Source organism: Castanea sativa, chromosome 2 (assembly GCF_040712315.1).
Source record: "Castanea sativa cultivar Marrone di Chiusa Pesio chromosome 2, ASM4071231v1".
Lineage (NCBI taxonomy): Eukaryota > Viridiplantae > Streptophyta > Magnoliopsida > Fagales > Fagaceae > Castanea > Castanea sativa.
Genome location: NC_134014.1, coordinates 34,451,893 through 34,479,376, shown reverse-complemented (window position 1 = coordinate 34,479,376; position 27,484 = coordinate 34,451,893). Strand labels below are relative to the sequence as shown.

Here is a 27,484-nt window from a genome sequence, read left to right as displayed (position 1 = left end):
TTTATGTGTGGGCTCAAACTCCCTTTTAATAAGTGAGGCTCAACAGAATGGAAGAGATAAGAATCGAACTCAGGATTGCATAAATGCTTGGAATTTATAAGAATCAATTAGACTTGGAATTTTTATTATTGGGTAAAATGCTGTTTTTGTCCTTAAACTTTACTAAAAATTTGTTTTTCATCCCTAAACTTTAAAAAAGTTTGTTTTCCATTCCTAAATTATTTAAATGTTCATTTTTTGTCCAAGAATTATTGAAAATGTTTTACTTTTTGTCTTTAAACTTTACCAAAAAATTGTTTTTTGTCCTTAAACTATTTATAAAAAAAAATTCACTTTTTTCATCAATATTTTTGTCTCTAAAATACTAAAAAAAAAAATGAAAAAATAACTTTTTAAAGTCTAGAAACAAAAAATAAATTTTTGATAAAATTTAGTAACCTAAATAGTATTTTACCCTTTATTTTATTAATAAAGTAACATATTTACCTTTAACTTCTTAAAATAAGTAAAATCTATAAAATTATTTCTAAAATCAAAGGCATTTTGGGGTGCGCATGCTTCTCAGATAAAATGTTATGCATTTTAGTATAAGGAATGAATCAATGAATCTAGGTTGTTGGAATGGTATCTTCTTTTTATTTATATATATTTCTTCTATTTTAAATATGAACGGACAAGTTAATTTCCTATTTACACACTAGTTTTTAGATGTGGACACTTTCATGTGTATTGGAAGTGGGATTAGACAAATTAATTTTACGTTGGCTAAACTCCATTTGGGTCCCCCTAAATTTAGCCTTAGGATCTGTTTAGTTGAAAGGATGAAAAAAAAAATATGAAAGGATAGAAAATGGAAATGGGATAGAAAATATTGTTTGTAGAAATTTACTCTCATGTGCCTATTAAATAATTTTTTATATAAATATTTTATTAGGGAATAAAAAACTGGAGTTGGGTATGAACAATAGCCCAACAAGTCTACAACAATAAATTTGATAGAGAGTGGGTTTAATAAATGAAGACTTAGTGAGTTAAATGTGAATCACAATGAATTGGTTTAGTATTGAAGTAATTGTGAAGTACAATTTGAAGAGAAAAACACTTATCGGTCAAGTCCGAGGAAGGTCTGTTCTTATATATCCCTCTCTCAGAATTCTACAAATATTTAGAGTCATTAGTTACAAATAGTTCCTTTTTGTTTTCAGATGATCCCTTTTGTAATGGAATCTTTTTTTTTTTTTTTATACTCATTCTCCTTCTCTCATCTTAGTCTTCCACTTGTTGATCAAATAACTAATCTTCTTGATACTTATCCCATCAGAACCTTCTTGAAACCTTTGTGAGTAGCTGTAAGGCTAGAAGACACTGTTCAGACATCATCTTCACATTAATGCGACTAGTTTGTTAGGTGCAAAGCATTCAATGTAGTGGTAGCAACTTTCTTTCCAGATATTTCTCAATTTTCTGTTGACTCACCTCTCTCCAAATCTTATCCTCCTCCCAAGTATGGTTGTCCACTGCCTAGTACTTGTTGAGTGGTCAGACTTCAGGCTTCCACTCTATTTCCCGAGAAAGTTTGACTTCTCAAACAACATCACTTGTTTGTTGTGACTAGCCCTCGTCCTTGGCCCAATAATCTACTTGCCTTTATTAATACTTGTTTGTCCTCGAGCTCTTTGGCGTCCTCGAGCTCTTTGGCGTCCTCGAGCTCTTTGGCGTTCTCGAGCGTGGCCCACGGCCTAATATCCTTATTTGGGCCTCTTATCCCCACAATAGCCCCTCGAAATTTTGTTCTTTCTTTCCCTCAAGAAAAATGGAGTTTCAATTTTTCTACTTCCTACGCTTATGACATTTCCTCCAATGTGAGTGTCTTTTCACCTGCAATGGGCACGCTTCTGACGCTTCGACATCTGGGACGCTTCAGCAATTACTTCGCACGACACCTTGTCCCCCACGTTCTACTGTATGATGAAAATCTTACAATAGAGGTTTTCCATAGGGATTCGAGCAAGAACTTTCCCGTTCACTCTCTCATTCTATATAAAATGCTCGAAGAATCCAAATTCCCCACTTTTTGAATCTTCAACTCTCAAGAAACAGTTTGAGGTGCTCTTTTCTTATATTTTTGTAAGTAACATTTAGTCTACCTACTGATTGTTAGGACCCTTTCTTCCTCGGCCCTTTTATTTTTCACTTTATTCTTCTAACACCCCTTGCTCACTTCCTAAATGGGTAGATTTGCTAGCTTGGTAGATACCCTTGAGGGCATAGAGAACTTTAAGGCCTGATATAACATACCAGCTGGGGTTTCTATTCGGAATTGCCTTCAAGGAGAATGGTGATCCCTATGATTGCCTTTATAGAGGGAGGGATAAGGATCCCTATGGGTAGAGTAACTAGGGATTTCTTAATTGCCCATAGACTTTGCCCAACCCAATGTTCCCCAAACGTATTTAGGACATTAGGTAGTATAGACGCCCTCAATGAAAAAATGGGTGTAAACCTCACCCATCACGATATTAATTGGGTGTATAACTGCTTGCTCCTTAAGAGTACGGGGTACTATCTTAAGACTAGGGTCCCTGAAGTTAGACTCATCTCGTGTCTCCCCGAATCTAACAAGGACATGGACCAAGATTTTCTAATTATCTCGAGTGAATGGCATGATGGACTTCATTGCCCGATACGAGAGGGGAAACTAGGTGGGGTACTTAGGTTTAGGTTCCCTGTTTTAACCATGAACATTTTAAGCTCATAGTCTCTTATTTCTCCTCTTGTAATCTGAAAACTGGTTTTTATTTTTATTTTTTATGTTTTTAACAAACTTCCTTTCTAAAGATACTTATGTTTTTGGGACTTTTGTAGATAAAAACTTCACAACCCCTAACTTCGATTTCGTCAATGAACCTGATCTGACAAGGATCCTTAAGTTTAAGATCTTTCTCCATACAGACGGAGAATTACGGGCCGCTCACGTTATCCTCGGGTACAAGCCGATATCCACAAGCTTTCAGTCCCCCAAATACGTCATAAAGGAGAAAGATCCTCGACTACACCAAATCAATATCATCATACTTGGTTTCCTTAGCGGTCCTCCCCCCATGGGTACTCATCCAGTTGAACTACCTACCCAATGAGCTTCCAAGGAAGAAGTGGCTTCTTCAAATCCAGCCCCCGAAGAAGAAACCAAAGTAATAGAAGTAGTAGATTCCGACGAGGATTCCGACAAGGATTTTGAAGTATTTGACCAGCCTAACCTCCCAGAGTCTCCACTCACTACCTTCTCTCACCTACCCTCTGCGCAAGTAAGCAATAGTCAGGAGCCTTCCAATATCCCCGAAGCCATGGTGCTCCAATGTAAACAAAATTCTAGCCTCCTCGAACTTCTAGAATCACACACTGGGGGAGCTACTCCCAAGGCCCAAAAGGTATGAACAATGGCCCAACAAGTCCATAACAATAAATTTAATAGATAGTGGGTTTAATAAATGAAGACTTAGTGAGTTAAATGTGAATCACAGTGAATTGGTTTAGTATTGAAGTAATTGTGAAGTACAATTTGAAGAGAAAAACATTCATCGGTCAAGCTTGAGGAAGGCCTGTTCATATATATTTCCCTCTCAGAATTCTACAAATATTTAGAGTCCTTGGTTACAAATAGTTCCTTTTTGTTTTCAGATAATCCCTTCTATAATGGAATCCTTTCTCTTTTATACTCCTTCTCTTATCTTAACCTTACACTTGTTGATCAAATAACTAATCTTGTTGATATTTGTCCCATCAGAACTTTCTTGAAGTTTTTGTGGATAGTTGTAAGGCTAGAAGTCACTGGGGAAAAAAGAAAGGGGGAAAAAAAGGCGAGAGTTAACGTTAAATAGTGAGGGAAGAAGTGGGGGCAAAATGGTAATTATCATCAACCCCTCTCTTCTCTCCTATTTTCTCTCCAAAATGGGGGCTGAAATTTAGTGGGCCTAGAGAGAACTATAAGGTCCCACCATTTTCTCTGTCTTTCCCTTTCCAACAAAATGCTCATTTTCTCCATTTTCTCTCCTCATTATTTTCACTCCAACCAATTAGACTCTTACTGTCAATAAAGTCCTTGCAGTTTTTTTTTTTTTTTATAGGTCTTGCAGTTCTTATTTTTGCAATGTCAACACTAAAGTTTATATATAGTTTGTTGGCAAGTTGGTCTTTACAATCCTCATATTAATCATAACCACAAACATTACGCAATGTTATTTTTCTCTCTCCAAAATAGGAAATAGGAGAGAGAGAGAACCTAATGAATTAACGTGATTTTCTCTTAAAAGACTTACGTTCATTGTAAAGTCCCAATAATAAGACCTTTACTATTAATTTTTCTTACAATTACCCATTAGAGGTGTGAGTTGGGTAGAAATGCATTATGCCTAATATGAAAAATAGGGTCGTGAATCCAGAGTTTACTCATTGGGGTGAGTACAAAGGACCCTCTCTTGATAAGATTCCAAATCATCTACAAAAAAAGAATGAACTAATATGCAAATGAGTTCTAATTCAAATGGAACTTCCTCTCCTTGAAAAAAGCACGATAGAGGGTAAGGATATAGGCTCAATGCCCATCTATGTAACTTGCTATTTTATTTTATTTTTATAATAATAAAAATAAAAAAGGTAATTTACACCAACCTTCATTGAGGTTTATGAAATGACACCCCCTTCCCTGCCCCCTCCCTTGAGGTTTGTATAAATCTAATTGTTTAGTTTTCATTAATGAAATATTCTACTTAATAAACTTAAGGGAGGAGAGTTTCATTTTGTCCATAGTTTGGATAAGAATCTTTTCTAAAAATTTATAAAAAAAAAAAAAAAATAAAATAACAGTTTAAAAGGGTTTGGACTCAGTTGTTGCATTTATACAAGCCTCAAGAAGAAGTGTTATTTTATGTATCATTTGGGTGGAGTATAACTTTGTAAAACCTCAAAGTAAGGTGGTGTAGTTTACCCCCCGAAAAATAGATCAAATAAAACATACATGACTAATGACAGGACATTTACATTTTGGAAAATTAATTTGTATTTTTTAGTAACTTTTATTTATTTATGTTGTGGTTTTTATTTATGCATGCGTATGTTGAAATTCTCAAGTTTGACGTTTACGCTCCGTTTGTTTCAATGGAAAACTTTGTGTAAAGATAGTTTTCCTTATTTTCCAATGTTTGGTAACATAAAAAAATATGAGTCAAAGAAAAACTATATTTGGTCAATATAAAAAGTATGGCTTATTTTTAGAGATTGTTTTCCATTAAATTTTTTTGGAAAACAATTCTATCTCACAGTAAGCTAAATAAGGGAAGTTAAGAAGTTGTTTTTCAACTTATTTAAAGTTGCTACCAAACATTGGAAAATGAGATAGTTTTATAGAAAATGCTTTTTAGAAAATGACTCATTTTCTAGAAAACATTATTATTGAAACAAACAGAGCGTAAGTTTATAATATTCAAACAATGTTGAAACTCTCAAGTTTGACATTTAAGTTTATAATATTCAAACAATTGCTGTATGCAGTTTTGGTGTTGACGTTTGAGTGTATTTCTTTATCCCGTCCCCTTTCTCCTATATATATGTGTGTGTGTGTTTATCAAATAAAAAAAAATTCAAACAATTGCTAATCAATACAATCACGCCCAATTATATGGACAAAATTTAACTACAAATTTAGTTATAACCTTAAAAACTACAACCAAAAATAAAAAGATAATGTATCCTTATTATGTTCAATCCACATGACATGACTTAATATGATTACATACAATTGCCTACATGTAATTTAGTATGCCAAATGAGTATGATAGTTATATATATCTATCTTTTTATTGTTAGTTGTAGGTTAAGACTACAACCAAATTTATAGTCAAACTTTATTCTTTAAAAATTAAAAATTAAAAAAAGACAAAATAAAAATCAACTAATATTTCTAAGATATACATTTTTAGACTTGTAGGTCGTAGCCATCAATATCTTCTACACCTATTTCGTGTACTTACGAATCCAAAACAATTTATTATAGTCCCATGCACTCAGCTTCAAGTACTTAAAAGACCTATGAATTCCTGTTATAGAGCAAACACTATAGATCAAAATTCTATCACGAGTGTGCGTGTGTATATACATACACAATCATTATAGAGCAAACACTATAGATCAAAATTCTATCACAAGTGTGTGTGTGTGTGTATATCAGCATTCAAAAGACCCAAGACTAAGTGGAAGTCAAGCTCTCAGAATTACTCAATTATGCAGCACTAATTAATCTTCAAATGAATGAAATGGACATAGACACACAAAGAATGAGAAATCAAACCGAAAACTTTCATCATTAGGACAACCATAAGTTCATAACATCCCAACCAAGAACTTGAAATAATTATTGTTTTATAAGAAACAACATAAACACATTGGTCAGACCAATCTTTTTAGTACCAAATCATCAATGATTCATGCGAGGGTTGTGTTGCTCTGACAAGGAGCAAATTATATTTGAGAAAGATACATAAATCTGTTCGCTCAGCACACTAATTAATGTTCAAATATACCCAACAGTTTCTCCATAAATGGTCAACCAGTTCTCATGATAATGTGGACTCCACTGTCAGTATCCACAATGTCACTTATCTCACCAATCTTGAGAGCATAAGTTGCTTCTTCAAAAGGCTTCTGCATCTGGCCCCTGCCGAAAGGACCTGCAGCAAATATTTAAAATATAGATTTGTTTAGACCAGTATAAGTTGTGATGGTGTCCAATTCTGATATCAGACAAGCTCCAAAAGTAGTATGTAAAAATCAAAATTATGTCAAAGAGACTGAAAAAGATAAGTAGGAAGATACTTCATGGGCATGCACAAAAGTCCTTGCAGTCAGAAAAGGAATATGCCTTGCGAGCAAACTTGTTAGTAGGTATTTCATGTTTGTTTTGGGTGTAACAGGATTTGAGTTGGACTGAGTTTGTGAAAGTTTTGAGTGTCTTTGTGTTTGTGAGATTTCCTAGGTTATTAGGTTTGAAATTGTAATCTATACTATTTATAATGGATTTTGCTTGCTATTGCTCATAGATGTAGTCATGGAGATGGCCTAACCACGTTAAACTTTGTGTGTTATGTGGATATTTGTAATTGCCTGTTTGCGTAAATGAAATTCTGATTGCCCCAGATTCTAACATCACCAATTAATGGAAAAGAAACCCATTTACAAGCATAGGAGGAAATGGAGAAAAAGGAAGATGAGAAACTACTATCTTTGTACTTGGGGCAATGACATGATAGTGAGGTTCTATCTCAATTCTCAAATAATAAACCCCCCCACCCACAAAAAAAGTCCGAAATGGAAGTTGCCACAGCATTAGAGATAATATTATTGTTACTACAAATTTACTTACCATAAAGAATACTATTTGTACAGATTGACAAGGCAGATATTTCACAAAATCCCCCAGGAAAAAGGGAAGAATGAATGATCTAAACAAAATAGATTATATCATAATAGGAAAGTTACAGAAAAGTGCTGGAAAAAATGAGTTTTAGTAAAAAGTAAAACCAAAAACCCTTATCTAGATTGCCAGATTGAAATAAATTTTGATGGATGAAATTGAAAGAGAAGTCATATTGAAATCAATCAGAACGTAAGGCGCCTAAGTATTTGAAACAAATAATCAGTACCTTAAAAAATATGTAGAACATAGATCTAAACAACTGAAAAGGCATGTTTTCCATTTTTAAGTTCGAATTGCCAATGAGCATTAGCTCAAAGGACAACTCTTCCCAAAGAATGGGTGCATGGCGAGGCCCTAGTGGGTGCAAGTGTAACGTTCTATTAAATAAAGTTCTAAACAAGTGATAAGACAATGAAACTGAGCAAATAAGGAAATCAGGTCAAGATCGGACAATAAATTGTGCAAACTAAAATGCACGTGCACGTGCACATGTGCGTGTTGGGGCAGTTCAATTGAATAAATTTCAGCAAACTAAAATATAAGTGCATGTGCGCGTGTTGGGGGCAGTTCAATTGAGAAAATTTCAGCAAACTAAAATGTACATGCACATGTGCATGTGTAGGGGGCAGTTCAATTGAGAAAATTTAAATCCCCAATCTCCGCTGGTGATAGTTACAACACACCATTGGTTCAAGATATGTGTGATACAATTCACACAACACATGAAATACAAGGTTTTAGAAACATAAAGCAGAATGAATGACTGTCACATGATATTACTGATAACATTTAACACAATTTGCATAAAAATAAGAAGAACAACATAATTTCACAGCACCGCATTTACAATTCTTCCCAATATTTGTCAAATTTTATCACTTGCAACATTTATTTCTGCTCTTAGTTTATCCATATTAATATGAAAGAACCAAAAAAAAAAAAAAAAAATCACTTTTTCTTTTGCTCTTTTCTTAGTTTTCCACTTATATCTTTTACCAAAGTTCCGCCCCCTTTGTTTGTTTCGCATATGAATCACGAGTACTCTACTTTACCTAGCTTGAGCAAGCATTTCAAGAAATTATCTTTAACTTATTGTAATTAACACAAGTGAAAATTGTTTTAATTTTCTCTACTACCAAACATAGCCGTATTCATCTAACCCTTAACCTTAACATAAAAAACAACAATATAATTCAGAACCAAACAAACACATCCACTTCAATTCCTTCCAACGATAACATTCAAGATCTGAAAAAAAAAGGAAAAGTAAAAACTGACCAAGATCGCCGCCGCGCTTGGCGGAGCTGCAATCGGACAAGCGAGTGGCGATGTCGTCGAACTTGGCTTTGCCCGAAACGATGTCGTCGCGGATGGATTTGAGCTGAGACACGGCGCTATCTCTGGTGGTGTTCATGATAACACGGCCTTCTGGATCTTTCCACGAAGCCTTTCTTCGAGAGCCTTGGTGTTTGATCAGTATGTGCGATGCTCTAACCTGACCGGTCGTCGTTGTCGTTGTCGTTTTCGAGGACGACATTCTCGTCTTCTTCTTTTGCTTGTGCTTGTCTTTGTCCTTGTCCTTGTCCTTGTCTCTGTCTCTCGACGACGAGGTTTTCTTTCGCTTGCGATCGGAGGAATCTATTTTGGCAGAGTCGGTTGAAGATCGCGAGCTGAAGGGTTTTGTGTTATCTGAGGTTTCGATGAGATGAGGTTAGTCTTGCCTGCGCAGGCGCAGTGGTTCTACTAGGAGCTTGGTCTTACAACTTGTGCCCTTTTTATAAAGGTGAAGAGTTTTTTTGTGTTCTAAGTATACTGGATCTGGGCTCTTTGGCCCACATGGAACCGCAACACTGATGGTCTAGATCGTTTGCAATTCCTGGCATATAGCAATATAGTAATCCTACTCACACTCAATATACTCCATATTACAATAAATTTCATAATTGTTGCTAAGTTGATAGATTACTATTAATTCTTAAATCATGGCACTCCTTTATTACAAGTTTTAATTTTTTTTATATTATTAATAACACGCCACTACTAAAACCATATGCAATTGTTAGTTGTGCAGAGCTAACGATAAACATATACGTACAGACTCACGCACCCGATGTGGGACAAAAGCCATTTATGAAATATATTCTAACCCATTTATAAGATAATATATCATATCTACCCATTTTAAAAAAAAAAAATTTAACTTGAAATAGAGTAGAGATGCAAGATTATCTAAAATAGGATAAGAGGTAAATTTTCTCAAGAAAATAAAAACGATAAGAGTTAAATATGTATAACCAAAAAAAAAAAATACACCCAAAAATCTAACTGTATTAACTTATCCTTTACCCTCCCAAAATGGGTTTTGACTACAATTGTTCCCATTCATTCCGTAAAAATTATATGCACTCCATTTTAATATTCTTTTTTATAAAATAAAAAAAATTATGTTATGTTCCTTGTATTATACTTATTATGGATGCTATACAAGGAATCAATTTTAATTATATTATCCTTCTAAAAAAACTTCAATTATATTACATGGGGGGAGAGAGAGAGAGAGTCGTCATTTCATATGTTCAACATTGTTTCAAGGAGATGTAGGCAGTTACAAGCCAGCAGCCATTCTTACCATTTTGTATCTGATTAGTCTGTTAGTTAAATGATTTTTAACCTATAGCTATTAGGATTAGGACACTTGGCACTCATCCAAGTGGCTACTAGTTTCAAACAGTGAGTGCCTGCTAGTTTCAAACTAGTTGTATAAATACACGTAGTCTCGCATTCTGCAATCCGTTTTGGTAATTAAATGAATTGTTTGCTATTTTGGAACTGTTGGTTCTTGTAGAGGTGCATATCCACCTGTTGATTGCTTTAAGCAACTCAACCATTTCATTGTTTCTAAGCTCTTATACCAAGTCAATGCAAGGAAGGTGATGGGTTGTGATATGATTTAGAATTAGATGAAAGGTGAGTTGCTTAAAACACATTGATAGATGATTAGGCACCTCTGCAAAGAACACAAAGTTCTCAAATAAAATCTCTCGAGTCTTATTTTTAATCACGTACAAAAACCGATCCTTCTAGATGATTGAAAATTGTCTAAATCCTATTGGTTAATACTCAAAACAATCATCTAATTAGCTAATTAATTAGTTAATAGTTACAAGAGGATTGGGGTTGTTGACTTAACTAATGTTGCTGCTGGTTTTGTGTCAATGTTGCAAATGTAAAAAGCATCTTGAAATGCCCTCAGAGAGAGAGAGAGAGAGAGAGAGAGAGAGAGAGAGAGAGAGAGAGAGAGAGAGAGAGAGAGAGAGAGAGAGAGAGAGAGAGAGAGAGAGAGAGAGAGAGAGAGAGAGAGAGAGAGAGAGTTGCTTGATTGGCCATTGCAACTATATGTTTGAATTTAATTAGATAATTTAATATATTGTTCCTACACTAATTGCCGCATGCAGTTTTGGTATTGCCGTGTGAATGTATTCTCTTATCTCATCCCCTTTACTTATATATGTGTGTGTGCGTGCGTGTGTGTGTATGTTTATCTAATAAAAAAATATACTCAGTGTTGTTAAGTCATCTTACATCGGTAAGATGTGATATTGAGAAGGGGTTTATCACTTGCTCCGCGACACTAACTGCCGCATGCAGTTTTGATGTTGGCGTGTGAGTGTATTCCCTTATTTCATCATCCTTCCCCTATATATGTGCGTGTGTGTGTGTGTTTATCAAATAAAAAAAGATACTCAGTGTTGTTAAGTCATCCCATATCCGTAAGGTGTGATATTGAGAAGGGGTTTATCACTTACTCTGCGATACTAACTGCCGCATGCAGTTTCGGTGTTGACGTGTGAGTGTATTCCCTTATCTCATCCTCCTTCTCCTATGTGTTTGTTTGTGTGTGTGTGTGTGTGTTTATCAAATAAAAAAAGATACTAATTGTTGTTAAGTCATCCCACATCGGTAAGGTGTGATATTGAGAAGGGGTTTATCACTTACTCTGCGACACTAACTGCCACATGCAGTTTTGGTGTTGGTATGTGAGTGTATTACCTTATCTCATCCCCTTTCCCCTATGTGTGTGTGTGTGTGTGTTTATCAAATAAAAAAATAAAAAAATAAACTTTACATAAATTGTGACCATATCTTTGATATTCTTGATTGTGTTTAATTCAATTTGCTTTTAGCTTTACGTAGCTTTAATTGTTGCCAAAGAAAATTAATTTAAGCAAGAATGTTACATCTAAATCATTATTTCTTATATAAATCTTATAGAGATTCATCAGAAGTAATTTTAAATAGAATAAATAATAAATATGAAAAAAATGCATTTATTATATGTGTACAATATTTAATTTTATAGTAGAAATTTAGATTACAAGTATAAATGCTTGTGGGGTGTGGGGTGTAGTGGGTAAGAGCCGGAGTTCAAGTCTTTAAGAATAAACTTCACACACATATACACTTAAATTAAGCTATAGTAGAAATTCTATCTTGTATATAAAAAAGAAGATTTATATATTTAAGTATTTGATCAATAACATAGTTATTGATTTTAGATCATCTTAAATTTTTTCAAACATTTAGGGTGTAAGAAAAAAAATCAAATCCAACAGTAAATTTGTATTCAATAAAAAATTATTAAGCTTAGAATTACACCATGTTCCATGTATAACTTTAACCTAACCCCCCCCCCCCCTCTCTCTCTCTCTATATATATATATATAAATATATATATAAAGTTAGGCTACCAAATTACAATAATTTTGTTTTATTGTCAAGTGATTGCATGTAATTTCTTCATCTACTCCAAAAAAAAAAGTCAGTAATTTATTGAAGGACAAATTTTAGTTGCAAACTTGATTGTAACATAAGGATACAACTTAATTACATATTTTGAATATTTAATAGTTAGATTGCATGTTTTTTATACTCTTAACACTTGACAAATTTGTGCTAATTAGACGCTATTTACTATTAATCTTTAATTTTCTGAAAATTTTGCAAGCACTAGGCTTTAAGAAAAAAAAATCATATACAATAAAAATATATTGAGTAAAATACTAAAATTGTAGTCTTAGTCTACAACCAAAGTTTATCCTTCATTTAATAGAGACAATAGCAAACTGCAATTTATTTTATAGAATCAACTTTAAAAATCTTATCAAGCTTTATCAATCCTTTAGATGGACTCAAAAACTTAATTTTTGACATCAACTTTCTTTTCCTTTTTCCCTTGACTTGTTTTATTTTATTTTCTTTCTTTTACTATTAATTTGTTATCCAAAGTGTTCCTAGAGAATCATGTCAATCATGCCAAAGCATTTAAGTCCCATAACAAAACAAGAGACCCTAAAATTAGACATGACAAAACTAGTCAGAATTTGCTAACCCAATCCAAAAATATCTCACCCAAACCTGAATTTTTTGAATCAAAGAAAAAACGGGTTAACCCATAACTTGACCCAACCCATGACCCGAACAAATAATTTTTTTTTTTTGCTAAAAGATAAAAATAAAATAAAGAAAATATTGGTTTAATTGTTTGTTACGAGTTTTAAGGAAACAATTGAGACTTTTACATAATTGCATGCAAATAAATTGAAAGATAAATGGTTAATGCACTCTATAATTATTAAAGATTTTTAGATATTAAATTGTAAAGTAAATACTAAGATAATTTAGTTACAGTAGAGTTAAAAACATATATTTAACATTATAGACATGTGTGAAAAACATTTATAAGTTTGAAAAGTGTGAAGTCAAAATATCAATGAAATTAACATGAATTATAAATTCTTAGGCCTATTTTATAACAATTCATATATAAAATAAACGGCATTTCAAAATAAATTAGTATGTGTTACTTAACAATGACATAATATACATAAAAGAGACCATATAGAAATTAATAAATAATCAAATTTTAATATATATTCTCAAACTGAAATAAAGCGCCTACCATGATTGATAATAGATTATATAATTAATTTTCATAATTGTAAATTTCTTATCAATATTTATTCTTTGTCAAATGAGTTATTCAATGAGTCATTTTTAATTTTGTTTTATGTTTTGAGACATTGATATTGTGTAGAAATAAAACTTGTATATTTATGTTATTTATCTTTGTGCTATTTTGCTTTGGTTAATAACGTTAAGATTTGTATAATTTTAAGTTTATTGAATAAGAATTAATTTGTTTACTTGAGCTCATTCTTGATATAAGTGGTGAATTTAAAGTAATGTATTTGACGTCAAGTAATTTGTTACGTGACTTTCCAAATAACAAATACATGTTTCTCTGAATAAATTAAAAAAAAAAAAAAAGAAAAAAAAAAGAATCATGTAAAAAATACAAGTCAACCCAACCCGACCAAACCAGCAACTCAAACCCATTTTTAACCACATAAAATGACTCATTCTAACCAAATCCATTTTGACTCACAATCCCATTTTTAACCACATAAAATGACTCATTCTAACCAAATCTATTTTGACTCACAATCCAAATCTATTTTGACTCACAATCCGATTGACCCAACCCTACCGGACCATTTGCCCCGTCTACCTAAATTTCTCAAGCAGAAGAAAGAATAGCTCAAAGTCACAACCTTATGCTAATAAAGGGCAAGTCCCAATGATAAATTGGGCTTCTCTATCAATCAATGTGACACTTTTATAACATCTGAATTTCAGCATCTGTGAAGCAGAACGGAGATAACCACCATACCTCCATTGTGGCCACAACAACACATCTGAGTATCTGACACTCCCCCCACCATAATGTCCCACAATTTATTGCAACTTTCAGAGTTTCCAAAGAAAAGAATTGGCATAAAGCACAATCCACACTCAAATAGTATCAGTGAAGAGTTCTCTTCATCCATTCAGCGGAAATACAAAGTGAATTTGGACTAATTTCAGAGAGTGCATCAACCAAATGTAATAGATAAGGTGTTTATCACAACCCAAACAAAATTTCTGCAACAAAGCTCACCAGCTAGTCTAGATTTTAATCTACTATGGGAAAATCCAGATTTCTAAAAGACACAATTAACAGAAAAAAAAAAAAGAATAATAATCTCTAAGCACCCTTATGCCTTATCGGCCTTAGAAGCAGTAGCAGCCGCTTGTCCTCTGAGTCGACCAGTCCTCCTTGCAGCAATGAGCCCAACCTTTTGACCAGGAGGTGCATCACGCCTAACAGTGCTTGCATGTCCAATATGCTGGTGGTTACCTCCTCCATGAGGATGCTCCACTGGGTTCATTGCCACACCACGTACCTTAGGCCAGCAATTTCTCTTCACTCTGAACTTGTGATAAGCATTACCAGCCTTGAGAAGGGGCTTCTCAGTTCTCCCTCCACCGGCAACTTGCCCAATCATAGCTCGGCAGCCACTTGGAACAATCTTCTTAGCACCAGATGGGAGTTTGACCCTGATAAATTGAGTAAACAGACAATCCGGTGATCAGCTATATAGATGGTGTCAGCACAAGAAGTCATGTATTCGCACAAGTTTAGAAAAAGTAATCAAATTTAGATGTTTAAAAGAACATGCTAAAGACGCAAATTGTGCTAAGTAGTCAGTATTTCACATAAACATACAAAGCAACTATAAAAAGCATCACAATCTTTAAGGTACAAACAATACAAGAATTCTCTCTCTCTCTCTCTCTCTCTCTCTCCCTCTCTCTCTCTCTCTCTCTCTATATATATATATATATAGAAGATGATAAATACATCATATCAGTTTGCAAATTGGTAATATTGGTTCAGTGCAACAACATGGAGCTGCAATGATCAGAATCTTATGAATATATGGGAATGGAGTGGTAAACCTATAGTCCCTAGTCCCCTTCTCTTTCCCACGGTCTTATGAGGAACCCAACATTCCAACCATTATATTATTTATCTTTTTGCAATGAATTTCATTTCAAAGAAGATTAAAGACTCTCTAGTCTCTATATCAACAAATGTCTACCAAATAACCGAACCATATGACCAAAAGTTTCGAGTTATGCAAGAAGAGTAAACATTAATCAAACAGATCATTCACAAAGGTACTAAGCATTCACAAAATAGCCACATAACAGAAGATGAATAAGCTTTTTCATCGAAAGCAAACATATGCCATTCTATGTAAGGAGTAGTAGTTAGAACATTTGGGCAAAAACGCATAGCTCACTCAAGCAATTCATATTAGAACCAACAACAAAACTATTAGAAAAGTAATCAATCAAAAGCAATACATTGAAAAAGACATTTTGTACAAAATGCAACTATATAAACAATTAATCTTAAACGGCAAAGGAGATAGACCTGCTAGTGTCGTTATCAGGGTTGTGACTAATGACAATAGCGTAATCACCAGAACACCTAGCGAAGACACCACGGTCACCAACGTGGTGCTCAACGTTGCAAACCACAGCTCCTTCAGGGATAGATCTGAGAGGCAACACATTGCCAACAACAAGAGTAGCCTTTTTCCCACAATACACGAACTGACCAGTGTACATACCCTCGGCGGCCACGAATAGCTCGTTCTGCTTCTTGTATCGGAAGGGGTGGCGGAAAGTGATCCGGGCGAGCGGTGCACCGCGACCCGGGTCATGAATGATCTCAGTGACCACACCCTTAAGATACCCATTGCGCTCACCAAAGTCGAGGCTGCGGAACCTTGCTGGTCCCTTGCGATGGTGGGTATGGGACTTGAACACAGACCCAGCACCCTTACGCTGAGCTCTGATTACACGACCCATGCTACTTTTTCTCTGTCCTCTGCCTCTGTCTGCTGGTGACGGCCGACTCAGACAAAATGCGTGTACCAACAGGGAATTAGGGTTTAGAGGGAAGAGACCCTATATATTTTATCAATGGGCCCGAATTCGGGCTTTCCCGAATGAGAAAAAAAGGTACGAAAAGGAAGCCCATATTCCCTAGGCAAAATGGCCATTCAAGACAGAAAAGGTCCAATTTAGTAACAAACTAACAGCAGTATTATATCATGAATTAATTCTTTCTACCAACCTTTTTTTTTTAATTAATTCTCAATTGGATTACGCATGGCTTAATCTGTATGACTCCAGAACTTTTAATCATATTATCTGATATAGTAACAATAATATGAAGACTTTATCTGAAATAATAACAGTAACGTAAAATCTTTAAATAGAGAGACAAGTAGCGTTATTTTATTGGAATCCAAGTTGGTATAATTACCTAAACTACAAAAATAGTTCTTATATGTCTATTCAAGAAAAACATATAACAACCACACAAACGTTTACGATAGTCCCTTGCACAATAATTAAAAGGAAGCTAAGTTAGAATGATTACCTAAGCTAGATAAATATTTCGCGTGTCTATTCAAGAAGAACATGTGACAATGACTTGAATGTTTATGATAGTTCCTTGCCTCAGTGAGTAAAAAGAACTTTTCTTTGTACAAAAATAATAAACAATGCATGTGAACAAGAGGAGTGATTACTTTTGTAGATTTTGGAAAAGTTTTAGTGAAAGAAGATTAGGGAAATGAGTTAATTGTGATGCAATACTTGGCATTGTTAAGATTTATGTATAAATAAGGAAACATTTCTTTGTAATGGGCACACACTCATCCATCAAACCAAAGACATATGTTCTCTCATTCTTGAAATTCAGAGGTTATCTGTCTATGCTTATAAGCGCATTAACGCCTTGTTAACTTAAAAGTATTCGCACTTGTGAGACTCTAATTTGGTTACGGACCTCAATAAAGTATCTATTGTGCTCCGTTGTTCTCATTATTGACTTGTGCAATTCTAATTAGTTAGTTATCGGACTCACATCTCTTTGAGCGAAATGTGTGAGACAATCACTGCGAGTGGGTAGAAGGTCTATTTTCTCTAACAAGACCACTTCGTGCCGGCAATGCTTCCACACTAGGGAAGATCTGTTTTCTCGCTTTGCGCAGCCATTACTTCTCGATTAGATTGCTGGATTGTGATTATCAAAAAAAGATTGCTGGATTGTGATTGACTTTCTCCACTTGTTAATAGAAGAAATAAAAGTACAAGGATGGGATAAATTTTAATTTTAAAAAAAAGCTTCCTTATGGATAGACTCCAAAACTCTTCTTTCTTGCGTTGGCTCGCAGAACAAAAGTTACATAACCAAGGGACAATGTTCTAAGAGCAGATGTGAAAGCCATTGCGGTGCAATTTTACTCGTACGGAAACCCAATAGCCCATATGAATGCAATTTATCTAATGTTTCAAGTCGTCCAATCAAAACAAAGACTCCAAAAAAAAGAGTCCTTTTAATGACAATTTTAACAACACCACCAAATGTAGCCAAGGCTCAGATATAAGAAACACAATCACGCTCAGGTAGAAGAAAAGGACAAATCTTATTCAAATTAATAATTACACAAACCAAAGATTTGACAGTGAACTGTTATCGCATGCCTATGAGGTTAACATATCCATCAACCAAATAGCAAATTCCACTAGTAAAATTTGAGGGGCACTTATATATCTAATACCTGTTGCCTGCTGGTTGAATCAATGAACTCAGTTAGCTCGTCTTTCCAATAGCTTGTAATAAGTAATTTCCAACTATTCAGCATGCTCCAGCAAATTGCCCAAATTGATTGTTGTGCGATCACAGGAGCTTGTCAGCTGAAGCATATTTGTCTAAAGTTAATACCCCAAAAGACTAAACTACAATTCTCTTAAAATGGGCCAACCTTTTCTCATAATGTCATTTATTTTTGCATCAATCTGCTTCTGAACCCTTGGAGGGCAAAGTTCTGCAGCATAGCCATTAAGCTTTGTGGCTAGACTTGACCTCTCGAGCTCCTCTTCTGGCAGGTTTCCAATTAGTTGAAGAAAGAAGGGATTTCGCTTGAGCTCAAATTTCTGAAATTTTTAGAAGATGGAAAGTTGATCAGACATTCAATAAAGATTGTTGAAATTAACATCTGATAAAGCAATTTCAGAATTTACCAATCCTACATGACTTCCCATCTTTCAAAGTCAAAAAATATATCTCAGCAATGGTCTTTTAATGAATGTATAAATGACAACTGAGTAGTGAAAGTAGAGTTTCTACACAAAACTACAGCAGACTCACGTAAACAAATCACTTCATAAACGATGGTCAAATTCCAAACCCCAAAAAAGTGAGACTATCACAGGCCTTTTTCAGTAATATGAAAAAAATGAGCAAAACCCAAATTTTGAAACCTCATAAATGTTCCAAAATTCAGATGCTAAACATATCCACTTCTAATCATGATTGCCACCACATAATGAAAAAATAAAGATTAGTTTCATAAACAGAAGTTAGCTCACCACCAAATTCACAGAAGTTAGTTTCATAAACAGAAGTTTTAAAGAAAACGGCATTTTGCATAATCACATCTATTTATATCCAACTCTAAAATTCAAATTCACAGACCATCCTAAGTGCTCCACCACCAGAAATCTGGGAGGACTTAGCAGTGTGATGATTTAAATGGTTATACAGTTAGAAGATCAGCCACAAAATTTATATTAAATATCATACAATAATTCAAAATACTAAACCTGATGTTCAGGCTCTGCGGGATAAAACGTTCCCAGCTGTTGAATCTGAGTAGTCACAATGCTGCTCCTTGACTTAGTTTGCTCTCTTTCTTTGCTGATAGCAGCCATTCTAGACTCTTCAGTTCCATTAGTAAATATAATAGACCTGTTAAAATATGGGAAGTTCGCTGGTAAGTATTAGGTCTCTATGAAGTACGGATCTGCTTTTGGAGGGGTCATCAATGTTACCTGTATTGGCTACCCACATCAGGACCTTGCCCAAATACTTGCCTAGAATCATGACTGGACCAGAAAACCTCCAAAAGTTGTTTAAAGCTAATCAGCCTGGGATCATACTCAACCTTTTACAGTGATAAAAAAAAGCTATATTAGACAAACTTCTTTATCATTCAAACAGAAAAAGAAAACGCAATATAATAAACACCAAGTGAGAAGCACATAGATAAGTGGTATGAAAGCAAATGAGACAACAATCCCTATTCAAAATCCAAAGTAAATGTAGCTCCAACGGCCAGCCTTCTTTACATGCCAACCCAAAACAGATACAATTGGCAATGGTGAACCCAGTTCATGTACAATTTAACAAGGAAGAGTTCAAAATACACCAGTCAAATTTAGGCTAACAGAGTCAGTAGATGACTGAACTTCTAATACAGGATTTAGGCATACAACACCTAGAGATATGCAACAGTAAAGTTTTAAACAAAGTTAAACTTGAAATAACAATTTGTTCGATAGGGATGAAGACATTACATACAGATGGTATGTATTGAATTCCTCAGAAGAAAATGTTTAATTCTATTAAAAATGCCAAACAAAGTGTAACACTGTTATCTAGAATTTAAAGCTGGAGCTCACAAAAAATCTTCACAATACACGTGGAATGATCCAAATGACTCATTTTCCCCCCTATTAATGTTAATGATATGCCACTCTCTAATGAGTATCTCCTAAGAGGCCAAGGCAATTAAACCACTTGAAAATGAGCCGTGGACAAATCACCTATCAATTGTTTTCGACTCCATGTCTCCACCATAAATAGTGCACAAATAAGTAGAATAATCCATCAATTCACTCACACTCAAGCTAGTCCCTAACGCTATGAGCCATATGATATGGCCATGAATTCCACCGAAAAGAGAAAAATCCATATGATATGATCATTCCTGACTCGCCAAAAAATTCCAATATAGCTCTCACATTGAATAATTTTTTCCAACATGCTTCTAAAATGTCCGTCCTAGAGAATTTCATACAACGAGTTGACTAGTACCCTTATTAATCCAGCAACAAATAAGGCTATAAATTAACCAAGTCAATTATGAACAGCTCAAAAAAGCTTGTTTATGATCATTAATTTGGAAAATGAGTTAATCTCAAGCCTAATTTTAGGCTCGAATATTAAATAAGCCAAGCTCAAACATAATAACGTGTTCACAAACAAGCTCAAGAGTATAGTACATGTAAATGTACTCCATGTATAAAAAATATACTTACATGGACTTGAGATTGGATTGTGTTAGTTTGTAAATAAGTTCATATCATATCGAATTATTATCTATAATGCATTGATAATTTTAGTCCTAGACACTAGATATAGGAAAAGCAAAAGTTACAAGAACAAGCTTAAACTTGTTCAAGAGGAACATGAACAAAACTTAAACATGTAAAATCTAATTTAGCTATGAGCTCAAGCTCAATATGAAACCAGTAACAATTAACAAACCAATGTAGAATTATATTACAGAAATTCCATGAAAAAAAAAGAAGCCCAAAAAGAGAGGAATTTGGGGGTTGAGAGACCTGGACGGACTCGGCGTGATCGGCCAAGCTTCGGTACTCCGGGTTGGATTTGGATCCGCCGGCATAACCGACCGTGGTCCGCACGACCCCATTCAAGCACCCGAACACGGATTCGGACCTCCAAAAGCTTCCGAGCGCGAAAACCGCTGTTTTCAAGGGCTGCTGGCTCGGAGGGTCCCTCGTGGGTTCCGAAATCCGATCCGGAATTCTGATGCATTGTGCTTTATCAATCACGCATATGGTGAGGAGAAGAAAGATTAATAGATTGCCTCTGCTCTGTAAAGAAACCATTGGCTTATCAGATTCCCAGAGAGAGCTGGTCAAATTCGCAGTTATGAGAATCGTTAATTTTCGAAACGGAATTCTGAGGGAAAATGATTCACACGGGAAAAAATTAGATTAGAGTTCGGCTTGGATTTTTTTGGTTTTGTTTTTGTTTCTGGTTTTGGTTTTAAGCCCAACGTAGAAAGAAGCCCGCGTTCAATGGGCAAACAGCCCATTCAAAACCGAAGGGTCCATTTTAGTAATAACTAATTGATGTATGTAAAATTGGCTTAGTGGTTATTTGGGCTTATGATATTCAAGAGATACTGGGCTCGAAATCTCATGCCAATATCTTAAATCTCTTGTTTATAATTAAAAAAAAAAAGTAGTAAGGGATCCAAATTTATATTTAAAATAAATATTTATGGGAGTAAAGGATCCAATTACTTTAAGGTTAAAGTTTGACTACAAACTTGGTTGTAGTTTAAGGCTACAACTTTTATTAAAAAATTAACATAACTACATACTTTGAAAATATAACTGTTAAATTGCATGTTCTTTATATTCTTAACATTTATGCCAAATTTCGTATTAATTAGATGCTACTTACTATTCAATCTATAAACTAATTTTTTATGCATAATTTTATACTATAAAAATTTGCAATTTAAATAATTGATTGATGACATAATTATTGAACTTTTATTTTCTGGAAATTTTATAAACATGAAGGATATAAAAAATTGTAATCCAATAGTTGGTTTGTGAAAATCCACATTCAACAATATATATATATATATATATATATATATTGAGTGTTGTTGTAGCTCTTGGCTATAATCAAGTTTGTAGCCAAAATTTATCTTTAGTAAAAATCCTTATCTCTTTAAAAAAAAATTAGTAAAGTATTTTTCTATTAAAAAAAATTTGGTTGAATACAAGATTTAAGGAATCTCGCCTACACAACCAATTATGGCTTGTTTGGTTAGTTTTTTTTCATCACTCAATTTTCGTCACTCATCACTCAAAATACACCAATTTTCACTACCCACCGTTTGGACACTGTTTTCACTTTACATAACTCAAATATTTCAACCTTTTTTATGGGACCCATACCTAATCACCAAGTCAGACCCTTCTGTTAGCCTACCCGCGGACACTATTTCCCATTTCCTTCACTTCTCATTTCCCCTTCATCCCTTCAACAAAGTACCTCTCCCAAAACCTAAACCCGAACCCATAAAAATTTCAGAAGCTCCCTCGCCTCGTCTCGTTAGGATCGTCACCAGTGAACAACACCCATCTCTCCGACGTGTACCGGCGGCGCCATTTCCTCCGTCGTGACCTAGCAGAGCCGACGAGCATAAAGAAACGTGACCCATTTCCCCATTTTGTTACGGACGATCTCCACCGACCCAATCAGGTGCTACCTCATCCCTTTTTGTACTCTTTCAGCTTGTTTCTTTATCTGATTTGTGTGTTTGGCATTTGAGTTTTGAGAAAACAGTTAGATTTTAGCACTATTTCTGCTTTGCCTGTGTTTTTCCCTGTTGTTTAGTTGGTGAGAAAATAATAAACGAGAAGTATTTTTGGTTTGTTTTTTGTTTATATGTTATTATTATGCTTACCCTTTCAAATAGATGGTTTAGAGGCTTTGAATCTATTACAGATTTTCTGGATTGTTTACATTGTGTTCAAATTTTTATTTGCTAAAGTAATATTACCCTGAAAATACCCCAATCCTATTTGGTACTTTTCTATTATAGATGGAAAAACTTTTTACGAAAAACACAATGGTTTAGGGTCCCTGATTCGATGTGCTGTGATTGTGTGTATTGGAGTATAGTGTGGTTCTGTGTGTATTGGAGTATGGAGTTGGCTTTTTTTTTTCGTATAAACTTGTCTAAAAGTTCAAAACGAAGATATACAGTTTGAAGTATATTATAGAGGATTTAACACGAAAACAGACTCTATCAACAGCATCCCTTGTGTCTTACAACCTTGTTTTGAACCAACATTCTTTAAAGTACTTATGAGGCATCTTGATTATAGCTAATGGCATGATGATAAATTTTTGTTACTGATTTCTTAAAAAGGAAGCCGAGAACAATGAAAACTGAAGGAGGATGAATCTATGATGCATTTACATTTTGTATATCTTTAGATTCAAGTCCGCATATTAAAAAAAAAAAATCTTTGGAGTTTGGATTCAAGCTTTGAACTTAAAAGCTTCTTTTATGTGTTTTTTCATTCAGCTGGATATTTTGATGGTTTATTCAGCTGGAAATCAGACTTCTGAACATATCTATTAGTCTATTAAATCTCAAACCTAATTCTCAATACTTTCTGCGTTTAAACTCCAATCAACCCATAATTTCTACATCAAACACTGTTTTCAATTTCCAATTAAGTAAAGCTAAAAGTCAGCCATAATTCAAATGCAAGCAGCTAAGAACTTGAGTTATCAAACACAACATGATTTTTAAGGGCACAACAACCAAGCTTTTGTCCAAAATTTAAGGGCACAACACACACACACACACACACACACACACACACATACAAAACCCCTGTTTATACCTGAATTGATCCACAAAATTTTTATTGAACACCTTATCTTGAGCTGTGGAATGTTTTGAGCACCTTGTCTTGAGCAGTGGATGACACATCTATTCTTTTCTTTTTTGTTATACTCTTCAGTAGTGGAATGTCTTCTGCCACTACTTATGAGTCCACTTCTAGCGGTTATATGTGCGATATGGATCGGTGTGTGGAAAGGACCTCCCTATCTATCCGTAATTTTGGTAGGCGGTTCTATGGATGTCAGCATTGGTCGCCAGTTAGTATTACGTGATTCTTTTATTTGTTTTTCTAATTATTATCATAAAGATTGTTATAACTTTTATATATTATATTCATTTTTTAGCATCATGCAAAACATTTATTGTGTCCTTCAATGTTGTATGTAGGACTCCGATTAGGCATGTAAGTTCTTCAAATGGTTGGACAAGAACACATGCCCACGTTGCCGTGCAACAACACCACTTGTCCATGAAAGGTTTATGAGATATAAGGCCGAGGCAGCGGCTGCAAAAAATGAAAGGGATGAGGCTCATTCAATGGAAGCAGAAACACGGGAGCAATTAAGGATAGTATAGCGCAAGGCTGAAAAAACTAAGCTCGCACTTCGGATTGCTGAAGACAAGGTCTACAAGTATAGGCTAGCTTTACTTTTGTCTTGGACTGTAGTTGGGGTTTATTTTGTATTCTCTATTGTTTTTGGGGGCCATGGCCATACGCAACTGCGTCTGCCATGACCCATTTACGGTCACGTGTGTTATGTACATTAATGATTACATGCATTGTTTTGAGTTCCTATATATTTTACAGGGCGATATAACACACCGTCACCTATGTTATGTATATTACTGATCACGTGTGTTATGCATTTTTTTTTTTTTTTTATGGTGATCTACTTTATGCATTTCATAGTATGCAATTAAGTAATGTAAAATTTCCTTATAATAGTGGCAATATTTTTTGATGTTTGATGGTCCAAGCCCTTCACAGAAGACTAAAACTGTCTGTAACCATATCACATACACATATTACATACATATCGCATACATGTCACATACATAATTATCCACCTGTAACCATATCACATACACAATATATGGTCCTTGAAAAATACTCCATTGCGAAAAAGTGTTACATACAAAATGCATATAAGCATGTCCACCTGTACTTGCATTACCAATAGGTATTACATACACCTACTTTAAAATTGCCAAAGAGAATTACATCAAAAATGTCAATAAGTTATTGACATTAGCCATTACATATAAGCATGTCCACAATTAATCTAAATTTACAAAAGAATGCATCATGTTGTCCAAAAGAATGCATCATGTATCATGCTAAATGACTTCTAGTCACGGTACCTAGACCTATGCAAAAGTCCCAACAAAAAGTCATAAGAATGGGTATTATCTCTATACAAAAGTCCCAACAAAAAGGGTGAATCCTTAGACATGCCAACCATCAACGTCGACTTCGCACGTACTCGTCCCACATGCGGTCACTCATATCATTCGTGAATTCACCCATTGCTCTCTTCGCTGCATTAGACATTTCCCTCACATGCCTCCTTTCAGCATTTGCACTCAACTCAGGAGAATCCCTATTGTTTCCAGTTTGCATATCATCCCTATCAACATCAAGGTTCTCCCACATGTTAAACAGTACATCTCTTCGATTATTGATGCGTATAAAATTATGCAAATGCACAACACGAAGAAACAACCAAACGTTGACGATATTGCTTATACTTCGCCATGTTGCTCAAGATGGGAAAGCGAGCCTTTAGGACTCCAAAAGCCCTCTCAATCACCATGCACAATGAAGATTGTCTATAGTTAAACAACTCTTTCCCTGATTTTGGTTGCCTAGTACTCCTCCTCCTGAATTCTTGGGCATGATATTAGGTGGCCTTATGTGGTGGAAGAAATGATGCACCAATGAATCAACCAAGTAATAGGAACCTACAAGAATAGCATATCTAAATCAGTAATAATTAGGGGATTAAATCAGTAAAATAATCAACAGAATAGCTATATTCTAAGCAAAGGAACCATGTAACACATTGCAGCAAATAGTGCACCAGAGCTGCCACACTAGTGCAGCAGGTGATAGACTATTGTATTGAGTATAATCAATTTTTACCACCTCTTCTACCATGGCCTACCTTCTTTTTACTGTTTGAATATTATAATGGATATCAGATAGACTATCGTGTTGTCCCTAACATATTATGTAAGTAGCTAAAACTTAAGCTCCCATCCTATAATCTCTCTTCATCAAATAATGTACCATACTTCCGAAACTAGTGATATGTGACTTTGCAATAAAAATTGACAGTGGATCACAGACTTGAATGCAAACTTCAGAGAAAATAAGTGAAGCTTTTTTCTTATTTGAAAATTTGATAAAACCATTGTTCCCACTTCCAAAAAAAAAAAAAAAATTCAAGCAGCACAGTAAATGACGATCTATAAGAACAAAAGTAGAGTTTGTTATATTATTCAAAACAAGTGCAATACCATTTCAGTGCATCTAGTTATAGATAGTATACATGATAAGTATTAGTATCTAATTATAAATAACTCTGTTCTTTTCAGCAACATGCAACAACCACTAACAAATTCAAATAACATAGTTATACCTTTAAAAGATAAAGTGCTTATTATCTGTGTTCCCATTGAAAAACACCATTGTTTTATTGTAGATCAAACTTAACTCAAAGCCAAAATCATGACTCACCAAGAACTTGCAAAGTAAGAATTTTTACTACATATTGCATTGACCATCAATCCTTGTTATAAATAACTTTGTTCTCGTTAGCAATGGGCAACACAGCTAACAAATTCAATTCATGCTTATAATTTGTGCTCCATTCAAACACCATTTTTTTAATCGTAGTAGCTGCCACACCAGTGTAGCAGATATGAAGAGTTACAGCTCTGTTTTGGGTCCTTTAGTATATATATGTACAGATTACTTCAATCAATATACAATTCTCATTTTCAATCACAACTTGGTCACAGAAACAGAGGACTAGCTGCTGCTTGCTTGTAGTAGTGAAAATTTAAAGGCTGCAATACATATGAGGCAGAATTTAAGATAAAGACGCATACCTTCCGGTGGCCATGGGAAGCCATGCTTCGGGTCTTTAATAGCTTCGGGTCTTTAATAGCTTCTTCAAACACTCTTGAATCGTTGGCACTTCCCTCCCAACCACCATGGACATACGTAAACCGCATGTCATGGTCACATGCACACATGACGTTGGTTGTAACAGTGCTCTTGCGACTTCTGTGAGGCTGGAGTCTACCGCTGAAGGCCAAGCACTAACATGCGTTCCGTTGATAGCTCCTATGCTTCTCTACAATGAATAGTGCCAATTAGTTGAAATACTATACAATAATGTGTGAACAACCATTTTGGAAGAACTAATATTATGAAATCATTGACCTCAAACCAAAGGTCATACTTGTTGTTCCCCCGTAAATGCTCTGGAAGGCCTACGACATTTTGATTGGGCTTGATTAAATGTTGGCCCCATGTGTGGATAGCCCGCAACACCCTGCGGAACTTGCGGTCCATAGTTTTAGTGGAATGTTGAAATCTGTTTGCCACAGGCCGCATCTGAGTATTATGGCCGATGATGGACAAGAATATGGCCACTGCCTCCTACACGTCAACACGCCCCTTCCCTTCCTTCAAGTACCCATAATGTTTTAGCACATCAACCAAGTGATAGAATAGATATAGTGTTATGCAGAACATGTCATGACAATTGGTAGGATTGTCATCTCTCAC

General features: G+C 34.8%; 3 protein-coding genes and 1 long non-coding RNA gene across 4 annotated transcripts; 1 reads left to right on the top strand and 3 right to left on the bottom strand.

The window, feature by feature from the left end:
- Positions 1–6,330: 6,330 nt before the first annotated feature.
- On the bottom strand, positions 6,331–9,248 carry LOC142624662 (peptidyl-prolyl cis-trans isomerase Pin1). Its single transcript, XM_075798329.1, has 2 exons — positions 8,747–9,248; positions 6,331–6,722 (listed from the first exon to the last, which is right to left on the bottom strand). The coding sequence occupies exons 1-2, from the start codon at positions 9,003–9,005 to the stop codon at positions 6,598–6,600; spliced, it is 384 nt and encodes a 127-aa protein (XP_075654444.1). The 5' UTR covers positions 9,006–9,248; the 3' UTR covers positions 6,331–6,597.
- Positions 9,249–14,328: 5,080 nt separating this feature from the next.
- On the bottom strand, positions 14,329–16,313 carry LOC142625792 (large ribosomal subunit protein uL2x). The gene is made up of 2 exons (XM_075799516.1): positions 15,789–16,313; positions 14,329–14,905 (listed from the first exon to the last, which is right to left on the bottom strand). The coding sequence occupies exons 1-2, from the start codon at positions 16,226–16,228 to the stop codon at positions 14,563–14,565; spliced, it is 783 nt and encodes a 260-aa protein (XP_075655631.1). The 5' UTR covers positions 16,229–16,313; the 3' UTR covers positions 14,329–14,562.
- Positions 16,314–18,027: 1,714 nt separating this feature from the next.
- On the bottom strand, positions 18,028–21,237 carry LOC142625793 (peptide methionine sulfoxide reductase A5). Its single transcript, XM_075799517.1, has 4 exons — positions 20,840–21,237; positions 19,265–19,377; positions 19,037–19,181; positions 18,028–18,367 (listed from the first exon to the last, which is right to left on the bottom strand). Exons 1-4 carry the CDS (start codon positions 21,128–21,130, stop codon positions 18,170–18,172), a joined length of 747 nt encoding a protein of 248 aa, XP_075655632.1. The 5' UTR covers positions 21,131–21,237; the 3' UTR covers positions 18,028–18,169.
- Positions 21,238–22,233: 996 nt separating this feature from the next.
- On the top strand, positions 22,234–24,526 carry LOC142625822 (uncharacterized). The gene is made up of 3 exons (XR_012842409.1): positions 22,234–22,526; positions 23,804–23,942; positions 24,073–24,526. It is a non-coding gene; the product is annotated as an uncharacterized LOC142625822 (long non-coding RNA).
- The last annotated feature ends 2,958 nt before the right edge of the window (positions 24,527–27,484 follow it).